The following is a 21,932-nucleotide window of genomic DNA, read 5'->3' on the forward strand; positions in this document are numbered from 1 at the left end:
GGTAACCAGAGCACCCAGAGGAAACTGGGGAGGTGGGGGATGTTGTTTTTGGTCAGTTTCCCCATGCTGCCATTTATTTTGATTTCAGCCTTTTCCATCTCACTGTCGAGCCCACAGTCAAGGCTGGGCACTGAGATACCCTGTTTTGCTGCTTTATCGTTAAGTGTCTTGGTGTCCTAGTGGTTTTCTCCAGATTGTTCACAGTTCTTAGCTTTTTCCCTTACACTGCAGCATGTTTGAGAATTATCTTTTGTATCGAATCCCTACAGCGTGGAAACAGGCCATTTAGCCCAACAAGTTCACACCGACTCTCCAAAGAGTAACCCACCCAGACCCATTCACCTATTACTCTACATTTACCCCTGACTAATGCACCTAATCTACACATCCATGAACACTCTGGACAATTAAGCATGACCAATCCTCCCTAACCTGTACATCTTCAGACTGTGGGAGGAAACCCACACAGGCACAGGGAACATGTGAAAACTCCACACAGACATTCACCAGAGGCTGGAATCGAACCCAGGTCCCTGGCACTGTGAGGCAGCAGTGTTAACCACTGAGCCACCATGCCTGGGGTTACACCTGTCCTTTTTGCAAGGTTTCTCACTTCTCTCTAGCAGCCTTTCTCCCTTTTGTTCCATTTATAGACAGCAGTCTCAAGGCCTTCTCCTCTCCTTGGTTAGAGACAGAAACAAACTGCAGATGCTGGCTTCCAAGGTGGACAGGCAGGAGGCTGGAAGAACACAGCAAGTCAGGCAGCTGCAGGAGACTTCCTGGTCCTGAAGATGGGTTAGTACCCAAAACATTGACTTCTCTACATCTTGATGCTGCTTGACTTGCTGTGTTCTTCCAGCCTCCTGCCTGTCTATCTTCTCTCCTTGGTCTGTATTATTGGCAGGGATATTAAAGGTTGGAATGATGGATTTACAGAAAATATGTTGGCAGTCAGCGACATCATGGAAATACCTGTGGGCTAGCAATCCAGGCAAATGTTCTGAGTTCATGGGCTTGAATCTCACTTTTGGCATGTGCTGGCCCTTCTTGTAGCCACAGTATTTATGTGGTGAGTCCAATTCAGTCTCAGGTCAATGGTAACTCCCAGGATGTTGATTGTGGGGTGTTCAGTGATCCTCCAATGGGATGAGGAGGACTTGGCTAAGTTAGACTGGGGTAAAAAATGAGGTCTGCAGATGCTGGAGATCACAGCTGAAAATGTGTTGCTGGTTAAAGCACAGCAGGTTAGGCAGCATCCAAGGAATAGGAAATTCCTTGGATGCTGCCTAACCTGCTGTGCTTTAACCAGCAACACACTTTCAGCTAAGTTAGACTGGGAGCACAGATTATTTGGTGAGACAGTGGAGAACGTTCAAAATGATTTTTCATAGTGCTCAGCAAAAGTGCATACCAGTGGAAAAGGAAGGACTGGAGGAAAAGGTCTCATCAGCCATGGATTACTAAGGAAATAAAGGAGGTTATCAAATTGAAAGCTAATGCATACAAAGTGGCAAACTTTAGTGGGAAACTAGATGTTTTATGAAATATTTAAAGGTTAACAGAAAGCTGAGAATACAGCTATAAAGAAAGGAAAGATAGATTATGGGAGTAAACTATGACAGAGAACAGCCAGGGAATTCCTAGAGGCATGGCATTCATCCACAAACTCCATTAACAGACACATGGACCTGGACCCCATATACAAACCACTACAGCTGAAACTGACACCCGGAAGCGGCAAGAACATCCATCAACAGACACATCAACCTGGACCCCACATACAAACTACTACAGCTGAAACTGACACCCGGAAGCGGCAAGAACAAACCACTATAAATACCGGAAGAAACATCAAAGCAGCGCTTCACATGAGGCTCCAACAGCACTGATGATGTTCCCTAGCCAGGGAACGAAACGTTTGCAGCAAAAACTTCCAGCTCGGCGAACAGAATCACAACAACGGAGTAAACTAGTTCAGAATACGAAAACAGATAGCAAAAGTTTCTATAAATATATTAAATGAAAAAGAGTAAAAGAGTAGCTAAGGTAAACATTAGTCCTTTAGCGGATGAGAAAGGGGATGTAATAAGGAGTGATGAGGAAATGGCCTTGACATTGAACAGTTATTATTGTGTTGGTCTTCGCAGTGGAATACACAAATAACATACTAATAATCAATGATAAGAAGGCTGTGGCACGTGAGGACCTAGAAATGATCATTATCAGTAATGAGTTGGGCAAGGCAATGGGGTTAAAGGCAGACAAATCTCCTGTCCCTGGTGGAATGCATCCCAGGATATTAAGAGAGATGGCAGGGAAAATACCAAATGCACTCCTGGATAATTTACTTAGATTTGTTGGACTCTGTGGCCTTTCCAGCTGATTGGAAAGCAGCAAATGTGATGCCAATGTTTAAAAAAGAAGATAGATGAAAAGTGGGTAATAATAGGCATGTTAGCTTAACTTCCGTTAAGAAAAACAAGACATCTGGATAGAAATTGACCCATTGGGCAGATGCAACGTGTGTTCACGAAAAGCAGGTCATATTAAACTAATTTACTGGAATTCTTTGAGAACATTATGAGCGTGGTAGACAATGGGGAATTGGTGGACGTGGTGTATCTGGATTTCCAGAAGGCATTTGACAAGGTGTTGCACAAAAGGCTGCTGCATAAGTTAAAGCTGCAGGACATTATGGATAATATATTGGCATGGACAGAGGATTGGATAACCAACAGAAAGCAAATAGTGGGGATAAATAGGTATTTTTCTAGTTGGTGATCAGTGGCTAGTGGTGGACCTCAGAGATCAGTGTTGGGACCAAAATTGTTTATAATTTACACAGATGATTTGGAGTTGGGAGCCAGGTGTACTGTGTCAAAGATGACACTAAAATAAGTGGTAGAGCAAAGTGTGCAGAGGACACTGAAAGTCTGTGGAGAGATATAGATAGGTTTAGTGAGCTGGCAAAGGTCTGGCAGATGGAGTATTGGTAAATGTGAGGTCATCCATTTTGGTCAGAATAACAGAAAAATGGACTTTTATTTAAATGGTGAAAAATTGTAGCATGCTGCATGCAGAGTGACCTGGGCATCCTTGTGCGTGAATCACAAAAAGTTGGTTCGCAGGTGCAGCAGGTAATTAAGAAGGCAAATGGAATATTGTCCTTCTTTGCTAGAGGGTTGGAGTTTAGAAGCAGGGAGGTTATGCTGCAGCTGTACAGGGTGCTGGTGAGGCCCACCTGCAGTACTATGTACAGTTTTGGTCTCCTTGCTTGAGAAAGGATGTACTGGCGCTGGAGGGGGTGCAGAGGAGGGTCACTAGGTTGATTCTAGAGTTAGGGTTGGCTTATGAGGAGAGACTAATGAGAGTGGGACTACACTCATTGGAATTTAGAAGAATGAGGGGGATTCTTATAGAAACATATACATTTATGGTGGGAGGAGATGAGATAGAAGCAGGGAGGTTATTTCCATTGGTAGGTGTAACTGGAGATAGGGGACAAAACCTCAAAATAAGGGGGAGCAGGTTTAGGACTGAGTTGAGGAGGACCTTCTTCATCCAAATGGTTGTGAATCTGTGAAATTCCCTGCCCAACGAAGCAGCTGAGGCTACCTCATTGAATGTTTTTAAAACGATGATCGATAGATTTTTAACAGTAAAGGAATTGAGGATGATGGTGAGCGGGCAGATAAGTGGAGCTGAGTCCAGAAAGATCAGCCATGATCTTAATGGATGGTGGATCAGGCTCAACAGGCCAGGTGGTGTAGAAAAGGCCCTTCGGCCTATTGATTCTGACTGTCTCAGTGTCTGAAGAGTTGTGAATGGTGCTGAACATTATGCAATCATCGGCGAACATCCCCACTTCTGACCTTATGATGGAGGGAAGGTCATTGATGAAGCAGCAGAAGATGGTGTTTTAAAAGAACGAGAGCTGGTCTTTTCCAAATGTGAAAGATTTAAGGGAAGACGACAGGGTGGTTGTTGAAAGAATGTTCCCCTTGTAGGAAAGACTGGAACCAGGGGACACAGTTCTAAATATGGGATTTTAAAAAAAAATTAGAATACCTACAGTGTGGAAACAGGCCCTTCAGCCCAACAAGTCCACACCAACCACCCAGACCCATTTCCCTCTGACTAAAGCTATGGGCAATTTAGAATAGCCAAATCACCTGACCTGAACATCTTTGGATTGTGGGAGGAAACCAGAACACTCAGAGGAAACACACACAGACCTGGGGAGAATGTGGAAATGCCACACAGACAGTTATCCAAGGCTGGACTTGAACCTGGGTCCCTGGTGCTGTGAGGTAGCAGTGCTAACCACTGAGCCACCATTAAGATAGAGTTTGAGGACCAGCCTAACTGGAATAGTCAGCTTAAAAATCAAGCCTTATTATTCCCAGAATTCTCACAAAAGTTAAAAATGTTATCAAAGTACGTCCAATTTACCTGTTGGATGGACTCAGATTAACAGAAAGCGTGGACCACATTTCTATATTAAACAAGAACTATGAATGTTACAAATAAATACATTCTGACTACAGGTAAACAACACATAACTCTATTCATTAAAACTCTAACCCCTTTCTAAAACCCCAATGCACACAAATGCAATTACAAACCTTTAGTGATGTGGAAGCAAAGGTACTGAGGATGTAATTCAATAGTGCCAATCTTCACAATCCAATGGATTGTTCCTTTTGTTTCCAAATTCTCCAGTTCTCTGATCGTCTCCCTCCAGTTTTTGTTTCTTCACAGGAGGTACCAGGTGATTGGATCACAAATTGTAAAGTCACTAAGTTATTAATTGTAAGCAACAGCTAACAGTAACTCAAATAATGGCAAAATTCAGTGGACGCTGGCAATCTGAAATTGACACTGTCTGGCAGTATCTCTGGCCAGGGAAACAGAGTTAATGTTTTGAATCTTCCTCAGAACTCACAACTCAAGGAGGGAGTTGGAAAACAATGAAGGCAAATATAAAAGATTAAAACAGAAATCTCGTTGAAGAGGAGAACAAAACTTCTTCAAGATGGGCTTACTTTGAAGAGAGGGAAGAAATATTCTGAACAAGCGTCATGCCCGACCTAAAAGGTTAACTCTGTTTCTCCTTCTACAGATGCAGCCAAACCTGCTGAGTTTCTCCAGCAATATCCATGTTTGCCAACAGCAACTAGTGATTTGATTTGATTTATTATTGTCACATGTACCTCAATGCAGTGAAAAGTTTTGTTTTGCATGCAATACAGGCAGATCATGCCATACAAAGATCATAGGGTGATTAAACAAAACGAGGAATAAAAAGTTACAGCTGCAAATAAAGTGCATAAAAAAAGATCATTACTAGATTTGAAATATGAGAGATTGAAGGGAGAAAATAAACTGGCTTTCTTCTATTTTACTGGGGAGACTGGTATATTATCTTCCCTTGGAGCAGTCTGAAGGCTTCTGTCAATATTGTTCACACCCACAAGCTGCTTAGCTACCCAGGAATCACTCAGGCTGTTGTCAGGCTGATGGCCTTTGGCATCCACAACTGAACAACACTCCACAAGCCTATCAGTAACCAGCAGCCAGCCAATCTCACACACGACCTGGTGCTGACCCATCTACAGCTTCCCCTGCTGCTTAAGCAAAATGTCAACACAACCAACGTTTTCTTTTTAATAATTTGCTTTTTGAAAGTTCAGCGATCCTTTCCTTAAGCATTAGTTTTGAAACAGTCCCTTTCTTATTTCAGTCCACAATCAAAAATAAAGAAAAATTAAAAGGGACCATCTTTACATAGAGAAGGAATTTCAGTCCCTCAGGGAGGCAGGGGTCTGTGGAAGTCTCTCTCAGAGAGGGCAGTAGGAGTAGGGTCATTGAATATTTGTAAGTGCGAGTACTGACTAACAAGGGAGTCAAAATTTATCAAGGGGTAGGTGGGAAAATGGATGGTGGCTTCCACCAGGTCAGCTGTGATCTGATTGGATGGCAGAGCAAGGCATGAAGGACCGAATGGCCTCTTGAGTCTGCATGGTTAAAAAGAAATCCATGTATCTTCTTTAACTTTGGAAAGTTTATAAGACTTGGAAACTTTATCTTTGTGCTGTTTAGAGGTACTGACTGTTGTTTTGAATTCCAACTGGTTCCTGTTTTGCTTTAACGATAAAGTGGAAAAAAACCACAGATTGAGTAAATAAGATGTTCTGTGATTAAGATAACCCTGTTTGCAATTGCTGTCCTTACTTCTTTTCATAGAGCGCAGAATTAAGATAAAGTGACCAACAGATAAGGTGTACAGGACTTTAACCCAGATGGGAGCTTTGTAGTTCTTCAAAACAGACTGTAGCGAGCTCGACTGTAAGAAACACTGTTACAAAGTCAATGCATTGAACTGAAAGCATAGGAAGAAGAATTGACTTGTCAGACATTCTCTCTCAACACCTTCCAAACCTATGGTTACTACCATTTAGAAGGACAATAGGAACACCACCCCCTGCAAGTGCCCTTCCAAGCCACTCACCTTCCTGTCTTGGAAATATATCACTGTTTATTCAGCATTGCTGGGTATATCCAGCACATGGACAGCAGCAGTTCAAAAAGGCAGCTCACCCCCACCTTCTCAAGGGGCAACTAGGGACAGGCAGTAAATGCTGGCCCAGCCAGCAACACTCACGTCTCTTAAGTAAATGAAAAATACCTCAAAGGATTGTAAATCTTTGGAACTCACTACACCAGAGGATTTTGCATGCTTCCTCGTTGAATAGATTTCAGGCTGTGATGTCTTAGGGAATTGTAGAATAACTTTTTCTCTTCACAGAGGGATCATGGAATCTGATACATTAATCACAACACGTTAACATGCAGGTACAGCAAGTGTTTAGGAAAGTTAATGGAATGTTGGCTTTTATAACAAACCAAACTGAGATTTTTTCTGCTTTTTCAATCATAAGACGTGGACATCCCTGGCCAGAATTTATTGCCTGTCCTTAGTTGCCCCTTGAGAAGGTGGGGGCGAGCTGCCTTCTTAAACCACTGCAGTCCGTGTGCTGTAGGTAGACCCACAATGCCCTTAGGGGGGGAATTCCAGATGTTGACCCAGTGACACTGAAGGAATGGCCATGCATTGGAGGAAGTAATGGCCTGGTGTTAGTATCACTGGATTGTTAACCCAGAGACTTAGATAATGTTCTGCAGGCCTGGGTTCGAATCCTGCTGTGGCAGATAGGAAAATTTGAGTTTAATAAAAATCTGGAATTGCAAGTGATCATGAGTCGATTGTCAGAAAAACCCATCTGGTTCACCAATACCCTGTAGGGAAAGAAGCTGCCATCCTTACCCACTCTGGTCTACATGTGACTCCAGACCCACAGCAATGTGGTCAACTTTTAACTGGCCTCTGGGTGATTTAAGGATGGGCAAGTAATGCTGGCTTAGCCAGTGATGCCCTCATTCTGTGAATGAATGAAGTAAAAAAAATTCCACGTTAGGAGGGGAACTTGCAGGGGCTGGTGTTCCCACTTACCTACCCAATTGGTCCTGCCTCACTGCCTGGTGTTTTCACATCACAATCACAATTTAAGTTTAATTAATAAACCTGGAATTGAAAGCTTATCTTAACAACTGTGTCATGGATACCACTATTGATTGTTGTAAATATCTTTTTCACTAGTATTCTTTAGGGAATAAAATCTGCCATTCTTATCTGGCTCAGCACACGTGAAACATGGATGGTAAAGGAGGAGAAAGTGAGGACTGCAGATGCTGGAGATCAGAGCTGAGAGTGTGTTGCTGGAAAAGCGCAGCAGGTCAGGCAGCATCCGAGGAGCAGGAGAGTCGATATTTCAGGCTAGAGCCCTTCATCAGGAATCATTCAGATGAAGGGCTCTGGCCTGAAACGTCGACTCTCCTGCTCCTCGGAAGCTGCCTGACTTGTGCTTTTCCAGCAACGTACTCTCGACATAGAGGGTAAAGCTAACCAATGAGGGTAAACTATGAAAGAATATGAAAATGGACAGTAAGCGCTTCTTTAAATACATGAAAAGAAATAGAGTGGCCAAAGTGAACATAAGCCCCTTAGTGAATGAGACAGGGGAGATGATAATGGGGACCAGGAAATAGCGGAGGAGTTAGGTATATACTTTGCATCAGTCTTCATGGTGGAAGATATAAATAACATTCTAAAGTTAATAAATTATCGAGGGGCAAAAGGAAGACAGGGAATAATTATAGCAACTATCGCTAGAGAAAAATAATATTAGGCATGATGGGATATATCTAGAGTATTACAGGAAGTGAATACACCAGTAGTAGGATAGAATCCCTACAGTGTGGAAACAGGCCATTCAGCCCAACAAGTCCACACCGATCCTCTGAAGAGTATCCCACCCAGATCCATTTCCCATGACTAATGCACCTAACTTACATATCCTTGAACACTATGGGCAATTTAGCATGGCCAATTCACCTAATCTGCACATCTTTGGATTGTGTGGGAAACCCACACAAACTCAGAGAGAATGTGCAAACTCCACACAGATAGTCGTTCAAGGCTGGAATGAAACCTGAGTCCCTAGTGCTGTAAGGCAGCAGTGCTAACCACTGAGCTAACCACAGAAAAGATTTACAAGGATGTTGCTGGGTTGGGGGGGGGCAGTTAGTGGAGGTTGAGCTGTAGGGACGGGTTGAATAAGCTGGAGCTGTTTTCCCTGGAGCATCGGAGATTGAGGGCTGACCTTATAGAGGTTTATAAAATCATGAGGGGCATGGATAGTGTGAACAGCCAAGGTCTTTTTCCCCAAGGTAGGGGAATCTAAAACTAGAGGGTACAGGTTTAAGATGTGAAGGAAAAAGGGACTTAAGGGGCAACATTTTCACTCAGAGGGTGTTGCATGTATGGAATGAGCTGCCAGAGGAAGTGGTGGAGGCCGGTACAATTGCAACATTTAAGAGGCATCTGGGTGGGTATATGAATAGGAAGAGTTTGGAGGGATATGGGCAAGTGCTGGCAATGGGACTAGATTGGGTTGGGATATTTGGTCGGCATGGATTAGTTGGACCGAAGGGTCTGTTCTAGTATTGTACAGCTCTATGACTCTCTGCTACCTTAGATTCTGGATAAGTCCCAGAGGATTGAAAAATTGCCAATGTAACACCTTTACTTAAAGAAAAGAGAGAAAAAGCAGGTAATTATAACTTAATGTCTGTTCCTGGAAAACTGTTTGAATCTATTATAAAGGATGTAATAATGGAGCATATAGAAATACAAAAGATGAACAAACAGTTGGCATTGCTTAATGAAGGGGAAATCTTACCTGACAGATTTACTACAGTTCTTTAGGGACGTAACTAACTGGTTGATAAAGAGAAACCAGTAGATGTTATATATTTCAATTTTTGGAAGGTTATCTAAGGCATCACACATAAGGCTACTTAATAAGGTCAGAGCCCATAGTTTTTGGAGATAGTATATTTACATGGATCAAGGATTGGTTTACTAACAGGAGACAGAAAGTTGGAAAAAGGGGAATGCATCTTCAGGATGGCAATTAGTGGAATATAATGTGGGGATGTGTGAGGTTCTGCACTTTAGCAAGGTAAATAGAGGGGCTGAATATTATTTAAATGGATAAAGACTGCAGAAAGCCAGAGCACAGAGGGATTTGGGAACTCTTGTGCATGAATTACAAAGGGCTAACATCCAAGTTCAGCAGGTAATCGGGAAGGCAAATGGAAAGTTGGAATTGGGGTATCGATAGGATAGTCTTGCTATCAGCTCTGCCATGGTCTCATTGAATGGCAGGGTAGACTTGGCCAAATAGCATACTTGTGTTCCCATGGTCTTCATAGTTCGGTTGAATTGAGTGAACATAAAATCCAAAAGATGGAGTATCATGTGGAAAAATGGGAAGTTGTTGACTTTGGCAGAAAGAATGAAACAGCAGAGTATTAATTAAATCTTCGAGGAGCTGAATGGTCTACTTCAGCTTCTGTTTTGTATGTTCATCGATGGCATTAGGGGATTTGTGGAACACCACCCCCTGCAAGGTCCCCTCCAAATCACTCACCATCCTGACCTGGAAATATATCGCCGTTCCTTCAGTGTCGCGGGATTGGAATCCTGGAAGTCCCTCCCTCAGGGCATTGTGGGTCAACCTGCAGCACATGGACTGCAGCGTAGTCAAAGTAGCATCCCGACTTTCTCAAGGGGGCAACCAGGGAATGAGTATTGTCCCAGTCAGGGACACTCACATCCCCTGAATGAATGAATGCAAAACTCTGCAGAGGAGATGAGAACCAGGGCTATCAATTTAATTGTTATTAGCTCAGCAGGGGATTCAGGAGACAGGCCCACTCCCAAACAGTAGCAATCTCGCACAGCCTCACTATCGTAGGGAGTATTTGAGGTGAATAAGGGAAGCGAGATGAACTCACAAGGGAGAGACGTGCAGTGAAAGGTGGTGGGAGGAAGCTCGTGTTGAGGCGAAGCACAAGTTGGGCCGAATGGCCTGTTCCTGTGCTGCTGGTACAATTGGTTCTAATATAATGCAATAGTTCAGTTCTCATGTGATCTTGCATTATAAGAAAATCACACAATAGCCGCACCATTTAAACTAATGGGCCCGGAATCACATTATAGCCAATACAGGTAAAGAATGTTCGCGTTCTGCAAATAATGGTCTAAATTCTTCAGTTGCGTGAAAGCTAATTCACATTGAAGAAATACGTGTTTTAGTAGAAGTGAACTGTACTGTCATGTAATTAAAATGTATGTGAGTAATGACATGCTGATGGTATGCTGACACACAAGGATAGGAGGGACTGGGAGCAGGGTGTAAAGCGGGCTTTCATTCGGATGAATTGGGTGAGTGGGCAAATGCATGGCAGATACAGTATAATGTGGATAAATGTGAGATTGTCCACTTTGGTAGGAAAAGCAGACTGACAGTATTATTTAAATGATGGATTGAGAAAGGTTGATGTACAAAGAGACCTGCATGTTCTTGTATACCGGTCACTGAAAGCAAGCAGTCAGGTCGGTAAGTGACATGTTGGCCTTTATTGCAAGAGGATTGGAGTACAGAAATAAGGATGTCTTACTGTAGGGATACAGGGCTATGGTGAGATCACACCCCGCGTATTGTGTGCAATTTTAGTCCCTTTGCCTAAGAAAGGATATATTTGCCATGGAGACAGTGTAGTGAAGATTAGATTACTTACAATGTGGAAACAGGCCCTTCGGCCCAACAAGTCCACACCAACCCTCCAAAGTGCAACCCACCAAGACCCATTCATCCCATCACCTAACACTACGGGCAATTTAGCATGGCCAATTCACCAATCCTGCATGTTTTTGGACTGTGGTAGGAAACCAGTGAACCCAGAGGAAACCCACACAGACACAGGGAGAATGTGCAAACTCTACACAGACAGTTGCCCGAGGCAGGAATTGAACCCGGGTCTCTGGCACTGTGAAGCAGCAGTGCTAACCACTGTGCCACCCATGAAGATTCACCAGACTAAATCCTGGGATAGCAGCTTTGCTGTCTGAGGAGAGATTGGTTAGACTGCGCTTATATTCGATGGTGTTTCAAATGAGAAGGGATCCTACCGAAACATACAAAATTCTGACAGGGTTAGACAGATTGGATTCAGAGATGTTGTTTCCCCCAACTGTCAGTTCATGGTCTCAGAGTACTGGGTAAGCCAATTAGGACTGAGGTGAGGAACTCAGGGAGTTCTCTCCCTCAGAAAGCCATGAAGATCATGTCACTGAATATATTCGAGAAAGAGATTGATACAATTCTAGATTTCAAAAGCATCAAGGGTATGAGAGAAAGTGGGAATATGATGTTGAGATAGATGATTTGCCACAATTTTATTGAATATACTGCAGTTGAGGTCAAACTAGAGCTGGAGGTGCCTCAGACAGTTGGTTGCAAGTGGATCTTTCGGGGTTAACCGAGGTTAGGAGGGCAGCATCTGAGGTGGGAATGAGCAAGCCCAGAAAGTTCAGATGCAGTAGGAAAAGGATGTTCAACAGGTTATTGAGAAAACAATGATAGAAGGGAACTAGGCATCAGGTGGGAGGGTGTGTCATGAGGAAGATGTGAATTGGCTTCAGTAAGATTTGGATGGGCTCAGTGAACGTAGACTTAGGGTGGCTTAGTGGTCAGCACGCCTGCCTCATGGCTCTAGGACCTGGGTTCAATTCCACCCTCTAGCAACTGTCCACGTGGAGCTTGTGTGTTAGAACATGGAGTGGTATATGCCCTTCAGCCCTTGATGTTGCACTGACCTGTGGGACCATTCTGAAGCCCATCTAACTTACACTATTATTATCCAATGACCATTTAAATGCCCTTAAAGTTGGCGCGTTGCAGGCAATGTGTTCCATGCCCCCCACTACTCTCTGAGTAAAGAAACCACCTCTGACATCTGTCACCCCTCAATTTAAAGCTATGTCCCCTCATGCTAGCCATCATCATCTGAGGAAAAATGCACTCTGATTATCTTATATGTCTCAATTAAGTCACCTCTCAACCATCTTCTAACAAAAACAGCCTCAAGTCCCTCAGCCTTTCCTTGTAAGACCTTCCATCCATACCAGCCAACATCCTGGTAAATCTCCTCTGCATCCTTTCCAAAGCTTCCACATCCTTCCTATAATGCGTGACTAGAACTGTACTCAATATGCCAAATGCAGCATGACCTCGTGGCTCCAAAACTCAATCCCTCTACCAATAAACACTAACACACCGTATGCCTTCTTAACAACCTTATCAACCTGGGTGGCAACTTTAAGGGATTTATGTACATGGACACTGAGATCTCTCTGCTCATCTATACTAACAACAATCTTACCATTATCTCAGTACTTTTTATTCTGTTGCTCCTTCCAAAGTGAATCACCTCACACTTTTCCGCATTAAACTCCATTTGCCACCTCTCAGCCCAGTTCTGCAGCTCATCTATGTCTCTCTGTAACCTGCAACATCCTTCATCACTATCCCCAACTCCACCGACCTTGGTGTCATCCATTAATTTACTAACCCATCCTTCTACACCCTCATCCAGGTCATTTATGAAAATGACAAACAGCAATGGCCCCAAAACAGATCCTTGCGATACCCCACGAAGTAACTGAACTCCAGGATGAACCTTTCTCATCAACCACCACCTTCTGTCTTCTTTCAGCAAGCCAATTTCTGATCCAAGCTGCTAAATCACCCTCAATCCCATGCCTCCGTATTTTGCGCAGTAGCCTACGGTGGGAAACCTTATCAAACGCCTTACTGAAATTCATACACACTACATCAACTGCTTTAACCTCATCCACCTGTTTGGTCACCATCTCAAAGAACTCAATAAGGTTTGTGAGGCACGACCTACCCTTCACAAAATCACGGTGATTATCCCTAATTAAGTCATTTCTCTCTAGATGGTTATAAATCCTATCGCTTATAACCATTTCCAACACTTTATCCACAACCGAAGTAGGGCTCACTGGTCTATAATTACAAGGGTTATCTCTACTCCCCTTCTTGTTCTCCCTGAGCCTACAGGGGGCTCCTCCGGGTGCTCCAATTTCCTCCCACAGCCCAAAGATGTGCAGCGTATTTAAGATTGGCCATCAGGAATCCAGGGTTATGGGGGTGGGTCTGGGCGGGATGCTCTTCAAAGGGTCATCTGTTTCCACACTGTAGGGGTTCGATGATGATGGAAAGTCATGTGGTTCACCCATTTTGGAAGATGCAGATTATTTTTAAAAATGATAAATTGTTGGAAAGTGTAGATGTACAGAATTGCTTCAATGTCTTCGCCGATAAGCCACTGAAGGCTAACATTCAGGTTCAGCAAACTACTAGGAAGGCTAATGTAGGCTTTTATCACAAGAGGATTTGAGGACAGGAGCAGTGAAATCTTGCTTCAGCTATGGAGGATCTTGGTTAGACTGCAGTATGGGAGTACTGTAGTACTGTGTGCAGTTCTGATCTCTTTATCTCAGGAAAAATATTACAGTGATCTTTATTTTAAATAGGGGCCAAATACTGACAAATAGGACTTGACTAATTTAGGATATTAGGTCGGCATGGACGAGTTGAACTGAAGGGTGTGTTTCCGTGCTGTATGTCTCTGTGATTCTATGACACTATAACTGGCACCTTAATGAATTGGTGTTCTTGATAAACCGTCAAGTATTATACTACCGGTTTAATATATTACTGTCATCTCCGTAATGCCTTGAGTAGTCACGTGAACATGTGAGGGCTTTCTGCTGGTAAGTTTTATTTAAGACAAAGTTGCATTATTATTAGTGCTTTATGCTGTAAATAAGGTATAACAACGATGTGCATATTCCTATTTCACGTTTCTACTGCTGTGTTTTCACGTTGATTATGTGGACCTCTTGAAAAACCGGAACATTCCATTAACTGGCACACTCCTAGTGCTGGGGGTGCCAGGGAATAAAAACTTTGCTATATTCCACCGAGAGGGTGCAATGAAAGTTCCTGGACTGGAAGGACTTGTGCAATGGAGACAGATTGAGGAAACTGGGCCTGTATTCACCAGAGTTTTGAAAAATGAAGTGATCTCCTTGAAACTAACAAAATACGTAAATGTTGAGGAGCCGGTGTTGGACCCGGGTGCACAAAGTTAAAAATCATGCGACACCAGGACCTCATCTGTTGGACTATAACCTGGTGTGTGATTTGTAACAAAATACTTAAAGGGAGAGACAAGGTGGATATGGGTAAGATATTCCCCCTGCTTGGGGAGACTAGATCCAGGGGGCACAACTGCAAAATATAGGGAATGTTTCTTTGATTTGTGATAAGGAAAAATGTTTTCCTTAGGAGGTTGTGAATGTTTGGAATTTCCTACTACAGTGGGCTGTGGAGGCTCAGTCATTCAGTCTGCTTAAGGTAGACATCAATAGATTTAGGATTTCCACTATTGTACTGGGCTATGGATAAAAGGTATTGTACTATTTCGACCAGTCATGATCGTATTGAATGGTGGGGTAGGTCTGATGGGCTGAATGGCCTATTCCTGTTTCTGTCCTGCACAATAACACAACCTAGTGGTGCTGGGAGGACTTGCAATAATTACAATGCTACATGACACTTAAATGGTGATTGGAGACAGAAAATTAACAATACCCCTCAGGCCATTCAGCCCCAATTGGTTCATGTTACTGCACATGCTGCACACAGGCTTCCTCTACTGAACCCCATCAATAAACCTAGTCCTGAAGAAAAGTCATACTGGGCTCGAAATGTTAATTGTTTTCTCTGCCAGACCAGCTGAGTTTCTCCAGCCCTTGCTGTTTATTCTTCAGCCGCAGTATTTTGACTTGATCACGTATCCTTCTTTTCCTTTCTCTCTTTCCCATAAACACATCGCTGGTTTTCCAGAACCAGGGGGTCACGGGGTGGGGTGGGCCATTTCGGACTGAGATGAGGAGAAATGTCTTCATCCAGAGAGTGGGGAGCTGGTGGGATTCTCTACCACAGGAAGCAGTTGGGACCAAAGCATTTAAATGTTTTCAAGAAGGACTTCTTCGGGTTAAAGGGGTCAAAGGGTATATGGAGAAAGCAGGAACAGGGGACTGAGTTGGATGGTCAGCCATGATCATATTGAATGGTGGAGGGCCGAATGGCCTCCCCCTGATCCTACTGTCTATGTTTTAATGTTTTCACCTCGACCACTCCCTGCGGTAGCACAGTCCACATTTGCCCTACTGTCTGGGTAGCAAGTTGTGCTGAATTCTCTGTGGGACTTGTTAGTGTTTATTGAATATTATTTCATTTCGGACAGAATTAGTCTGAGAATTAGGGCCCGATAGTTCAGGAGAGATGTTAAGAAGCTTTTCCACAAACGGTGGTGGAGGTTGGGAACTCTCTTCCACAAATGGCAGGTTGATGCCGAATCAGTTGTTAATTTTAAATCTGAGATACATATATTTTTGTGGAAGCAGAGTTTAAGGGATATGGGCCAAAGGGAGGGATATGGGCCAAAGGGAGGGCTATGGAGTTCGGTCATGATCTCATTGAATGGTACAGCAGGCTCGAGGGGCTAAATGGCCTCCTCCTGTTCCTATGTTCCCTGTGCTTGTGATTAAAATTAAGCATTTACTTTTAATATAACCATCAGTCGCTTTTAGAAAGCATTTTCTAATTGCAACAGGGAAGTTATAGGTCACGTCAGTGAAGTTATGACTAAACTTGCCAAAAGAATTTGTTTTCGCACACAATATTAAAAAAACCCTTTATTTTCAGCGCAAACTTACAATGCAACCTCTTTAAAATACTTTCAGAGAAGATCACAGTTAGATTGTTCATTTCTGTTTCATTTACAGAATACAATTAACTGCCTGCACCATTTTTGTCTGAGGATCACTAAAACCTTAAACTGAAGTTTACCAAATTGGTACAAAGCAACATGCAAACTGAAGTTACTCAGACAAAATCTAATGTAGAGATGAGAGAAAAAAGTTCAGTAATTTCTAGAAAACTTCTACTTCCTTACACAGTGTATCAAACTCTAATGGAGAAGCACATTATTTTGATTTTTATTTAATACTAACACAACTACCATAGAATATTCACTATAGTCTATTCAACATATATTGTTCTCGTTAAGAAAGCTTAAAGGTCCCATAAAAGTCACCTATGGCAATGTAGCGTTATGACATTCCTCAGAACACAGTTAATATTTCCAACCAGAAGATTAAGCTTTACCACAGTCATAAGATTGATGGGTGAGGTGCTCTGGGATGCGTTAATGGAGACAGCGATGTGTATTCAGAATCACAGACTCCTTGCAGTGTGGAAAGAGACCATTTGGCCCATTGTGTCCACACCGACCCTCCGAAAAGCATCCCACCCAGATCCAACCCCTACCCTATAACCCCACCATCAGCAAAATCATTCAATACCACTGTTTCTCTTATAAATTTTGCACCGTAATATTTTTTTAAAATCTCAGCAAAGGAAACAGGAAGTAGGCAGTGCCCATGATCCTCATGAGGTCATTTGATTGACATTCAGGTACATTTAATTTCACCACTGTAGAAATAAACCACATTGGAGATGCTGTCATAATGTTTCACAGTCTGTAAGAGGGGCCAACGACTACAGCCCATCTTGAGACAACCCACATTTTAAATACATTATGATCATCTCGAGACTTAAATCGATTGACTAAAGGCAGTTCCGTTACACAGAGCTGCACAGCACAAAACCAGTCCATTAACACAATGGAGTACTTCACCTCATTTCATCAACATAACCTCCCAATTCTTTCTGCATCATGTGCTAATCCAGCATCTGTTTGTAAGCTATGGTTCCCCCAACCAGTCTCCACAGCGTTGACTTTTTAGAACCTAACAGCCCTAAAGAAACTTTTCATGAATTCCTTCAGCTAATAAAAGATGATAATGTGTGATCATAGAATCCATTCAGCATGTAAAGAGGCCATTCAGCCCACACCAAACCTTCAAAGAGCATCCCATCCACACCCAGCCCGATAAACTCCACATTTCCCATTGCCAATCCACCTAGCCTGCATGTGCCTGGGCACTACGGGGTAATTTCCCATGGTCAATCCACCCAACCTGCAAAGTTTTGAACTGTGAGAGGAAACCAGAGCAAACCCACGCAGACACAGGAAGAGCGTGCCAACTCCACACAGACAGTAATCCGAGGCTGGAGTCAAACCTGGATCCCTGGTGCTGTGAGGCAGTAGTGCTAACCACTGAGCCACCATACTACACTCATCTTGTTTATTTGCTGCTTTTGCTTTGATGGCCTTCTTCACAGCTCTTGTCAAAATCCTTTAATTATTTTTACTGGATCATCTATTAGCCTTCCCTTTTCCAAGCAACATGGCCCCAATATGTTCAGTCTTTCTCTTTGTTTGTCAGGGCTCGACTAGGGAATTGGAATTGCAAGGTGCTTTCTTAACTTGAGGACCTCTGAACCTCACCACGAAGTGCCTGTTTGTAGGGACACAAATTAGTCAACTAAGTTACCAATACGGCAGCCAAAATGGCCTCGGTGGAACACCGCCTTGACGAGATGAAGAGGCTCATGCGTGCATGCACTCCCAGAATTTTTTGAGCAATGCCATTGGTTGTCCCTTGCTTTTGGTCAGGCCACCAACATCAGCAAGATGAGCGGGAGAGGCTGGACGAAGTGCGGTCCAAAAGATGCTCGATGATTGACCAGTCTTATGAAAGACTGTCTCTCTCTCACTGGCCACGGCAAAGATGAGATGATCCCAATCACCATAGCTCAACACGTCACTATGATAAGAAAACCATCAAGGTCATACAGACAATAATAGCGCCCCCCCCCACGATGTTAAAACAAAATTACGCACAGATAGGTTTGGCTTGAGAAATGGATCAGCCAGCATTGAATGGCGAAGCAGACTTGATGGGCTGAAGGGCCTAATTCTGTTCCTAGATCTTATGGTCTTATGAGACACTCACACTTTCCAATGAGAGAGTTCATGAGAAAAGGCATGAGAAAGTAGTTGTTATCAAGGTCAGAAGCAGTCTTCACACCAATTACATCAAGAAAAGTTTACTCAAGAGCTTCACCTTTCTGACTGGGGAAGCTTGATGCAGAGTGTATTTGCAACAGGAGGGGTATGACACCGGAGTGTTTGTGTTACTAGGCTCGGCATAGAATCATAGAATCCCAGAATTGCTATAGTGCGAAGCAGGCCATTAGGCCCATTGAGTTACACACCAACCCTCTGAAGAGTATCCCACCCAGCCCCCCTACATGAACCCCATAAGCCTGCATTAACCATGGCTAATCCCCCTAGCCAACACATCCCTGATCTCATCTTGAATTCTCACCTCATCATTGCAGTTGGAGAATTTGAACTCAATGAATTAAACAAATCTGGAATAAAGAGCCACTATCATCAAAAGTGAGCATGGAACTATTGAATGGTCATTTAAACAAAAACTCATCTAGTCCAATAATGTCCTTTAGGAAGGAAAAACTGCCATCCTTAACTGGTCTGGTCTACACGTGACTCCAGACCCATGGCAATGAGATTGACTTTTAACTACTCCCTGGACTGTTAGGGATGGGCAAAATAAATGCAGGCAACTAAAGGGCAACTTTTTCTCACAGAGGGTGGTACGTATGGAATGAGCTGCCAGAGGAAGTGGTAAAGGCTGGTACAATTGCAACATCTAAAAGGCATCTCTGGACGGGTTTATGAATAGGAAGGGTTTGGAGGGATATGGCCCTAATGCTGGCAGGTGGGACTAGATTGGGCGGCACGGTGGCACAGTGGTTAGCACTGCTGCCTCACAGCGCCTGAGACCCGGGTTCAATTCCCACCTCAGGCGACTGTCTGTGTGGAGTTTGCACATTCTCCCCGTGTCTGCGTGGGTTTCCTCCGGGTGCTCCGGTTTCCTCCCACAGTCCAAAGATGTGCAGGTCAGGTGAATTGGCCATGCTAAATTGCCCGTAGTGTTAGGTAAGGGGTAAATGTAGAGGTATGGGTGGGTTGCGCTTCAGTGGGTCGGTGTGGACTTGTTGGGCCGAAGGGCCTGTTTCCACACTGTAAGTAATCTAATCTAATTTAATTGATTTAGGGTATCTGGTCAGCATGGACGAGTTGGACTGAAGGGTTTGTTTCAATGCTGTACATTTCTATGACTCTATATTTTGAAACAACTGAGTGTATATTTAAATGATTCTTGCAAAAAATGATATCATTTTGTCAGATCTGGAGCTAGAAATATAACATCAAGAAAACAAACAAATGAGTTTATCTCGTTTCTCAGGAGTGATATAAGTAGATAAGGAGTGATAAATACATAAGATAATTTAAAAAAAGAAACCTCCATACCCTCTTTGTTTGACCAACTTTACAATGTTTAGCTAGTTTGGTCAAACAAGCAACTGACTATTGACGAGCCAATGTAAGTGGATTTCTATGTGTACTGTGGAATTATTTGTGCACTTAATTCTAACAAAAACAAAGGGCCGTTACATTAAAAGGCGTGTTTGCCAGAAAATATATGACGCTTCTAAAAATCTGCCAATCTTTAAAATGACCTAAGTTGAGCTGATTTCTTGGGTTTAGTTTTAGTTTCTGGCTCTTTGGTCTTGGCGTATGATTCTTGGTTTGAGATTTGTGTTGCTCTGGGGTATGAGAGGTCCCAATGGGCTTTGTATCGAGGCTCGAGAGGGGTCATCACACAATCCTACTTCTAGATTTTAATCGGATTTTTAATTAGCAATGGGTTGAAGGGTTATGGGGGCAGGAATGTGGAGTTGAAGCCAAGATGAAATCAGCCATGATCAAATTAAACAGTGGGATAGGCTCGAGGGGCTGAATGGCCTCCTCCTACTTCCTATATTCTTTTAGAACATCTCCCCTCCAGTGATATTGTAAGCTAAAATGTATTTGATTGTACAAAATGCCTATTCCTGTAATAACTGTACAGTTTTGGTTACTTTTTTAATAGAACTGTACGTCCCACCACCAAAGGGACCCGTAACCAAATCTTTTGCAATTGCTGGCTCCTTAGCAATGCCTTGGATTCCTCCCGTTCCTGAACGGAGCGATCCACCCACCACCACATTTTTCTGGATCACCGGCACCCGACCAGTGGACGGGTCAGTGGCCATGCCTTGCATCTCTCCCTTTCCCGAATGAACTGACCGAGTCACCCGCACGTGCTGCTGCCTGAGAGAGGCCTGACCCAGGGATGGATCAGTGGGGCTGCCTTGCGTCGCCCCTGCGCAGGTATCAACTGATCTGGTCAAGACCACATTCTTCGCAACTGCGGGTACTGATCCAAATGATGGCTCGGTGATCATGGGTTGTGTTTCCCTTCTGCCTGACTTGACCGATCTGGTCACTACCACACTCTTTTGGACAATGGGCATTTGGGAGAATGATGGAACTGTTCCGTCGACGTGATCCACACCCAGATTAAATTTGGATGCTTTGTGGCCTGACGTTAGGTCAGTGCCACCCTGCAGATCCTCAATGTTTGATCGGGCATTTGCCATCGCCATCCTTTGGATTAATGTGGGGTCAGTCACTCCAGGCACGACCTCCCCACAGGGACTGATGGTTGTGGTCACCACAATGTGTTTTTGAACGGGGGTCTCTTGTGCCTCCTGGGTTGCACTCGATAGCTTTGCAGTCTCCTTCCAGACGGACCCCTCTTTCGCCTCGTTGCTCTGCTGGATTAGAGGATCAGCGGACCCCGACAATGCGCGGGAGCTGGATTTGACAAACACAGAGTGGCGACTCTCACAGATCTCAGCCAGGGTTCTGAACTTTGAGTCCAGGTCATTCAGGAAGGAATCATCTCTGACAGCATCCTCAATGCAGCTACAACTACTAAGGGAACCGACAGGTGAGTTCTTCCCTTCATCGGCGTACACCAGCAAGACATCACGCGCTGAGCAAGATTCCCACTCTGTTTCGGGGACCAACTTCTGAAACACAAGAGGACCCAGATAGCATTAGAACAACGTGGATTAAATACTTATCTGACAATAAGGTGCAACATGGTGCATGCATGAGATATTAGGGATTAGGGTTAGGGTTTACATTCATTTTCTGTACATTTGAGCAGCCTAATGTTGCTGCTAACAGTTTAAGGCAAAGTTAGGAGTATTGTTTGTTGTGGAACATCACAACACATCATGTCTGTCGAATCATGGTGCTATTCTATTTGAAACCCATCTTTTTATATCATTCCCAGGATGTGGGTGTCACTGGCCAGACCAGCATTTATTGCCCATCCCTAATTGTCTAGAAGGCAGTTAAGTGTCAACCACGATAGTGTGGGTCTGGAGTCACATGTAGGCCAGACCAGATAAGGATGGCAGCTTCCTTCCCTAAGGAACATTAGTGAACCAGCTGGGTTTTTTCCACAATTGATGTAG

The 21,932-nt window shown here is 43.5% G+C and overlaps 1 protein-coding gene across 1 annotated transcript in view; it reads right to left on the reverse strand.

Moving 5' to 3' along the window:
• Positions 1-16,263: 16,263 nt before the first annotated feature.
• The window catches only part of LOC132815113 (desmoglein-2-like), a 148,799-nt gene continuing 143,130 nt past the window's right edge, over positions 16,264-21,932 (reverse strand). The window contains exon 16 of the mRNA XM_060823887.1: positions 16,264-21,479. Coding sequence (XP_060679870.1) covers positions 20,451-21,479 — 1,029 coding nt within the window. The 3' untranslated portion in view covers positions 16,264-20,450. The remainder of the gene's footprint in view (positions 21,480-21,932) is intronic.

This window comes from Hemiscyllium ocellatum, chromosome 4 (assembly GCF_020745735.1).
Source record: "Hemiscyllium ocellatum isolate sHemOce1 chromosome 4, sHemOce1.pat.X.cur, whole genome shotgun sequence".
Taxonomy (NCBI): domain Eukaryota; kingdom Metazoa; phylum Chordata; class Chondrichthyes; order Orectolobiformes; family Hemiscylliidae; genus Hemiscyllium; species Hemiscyllium ocellatum.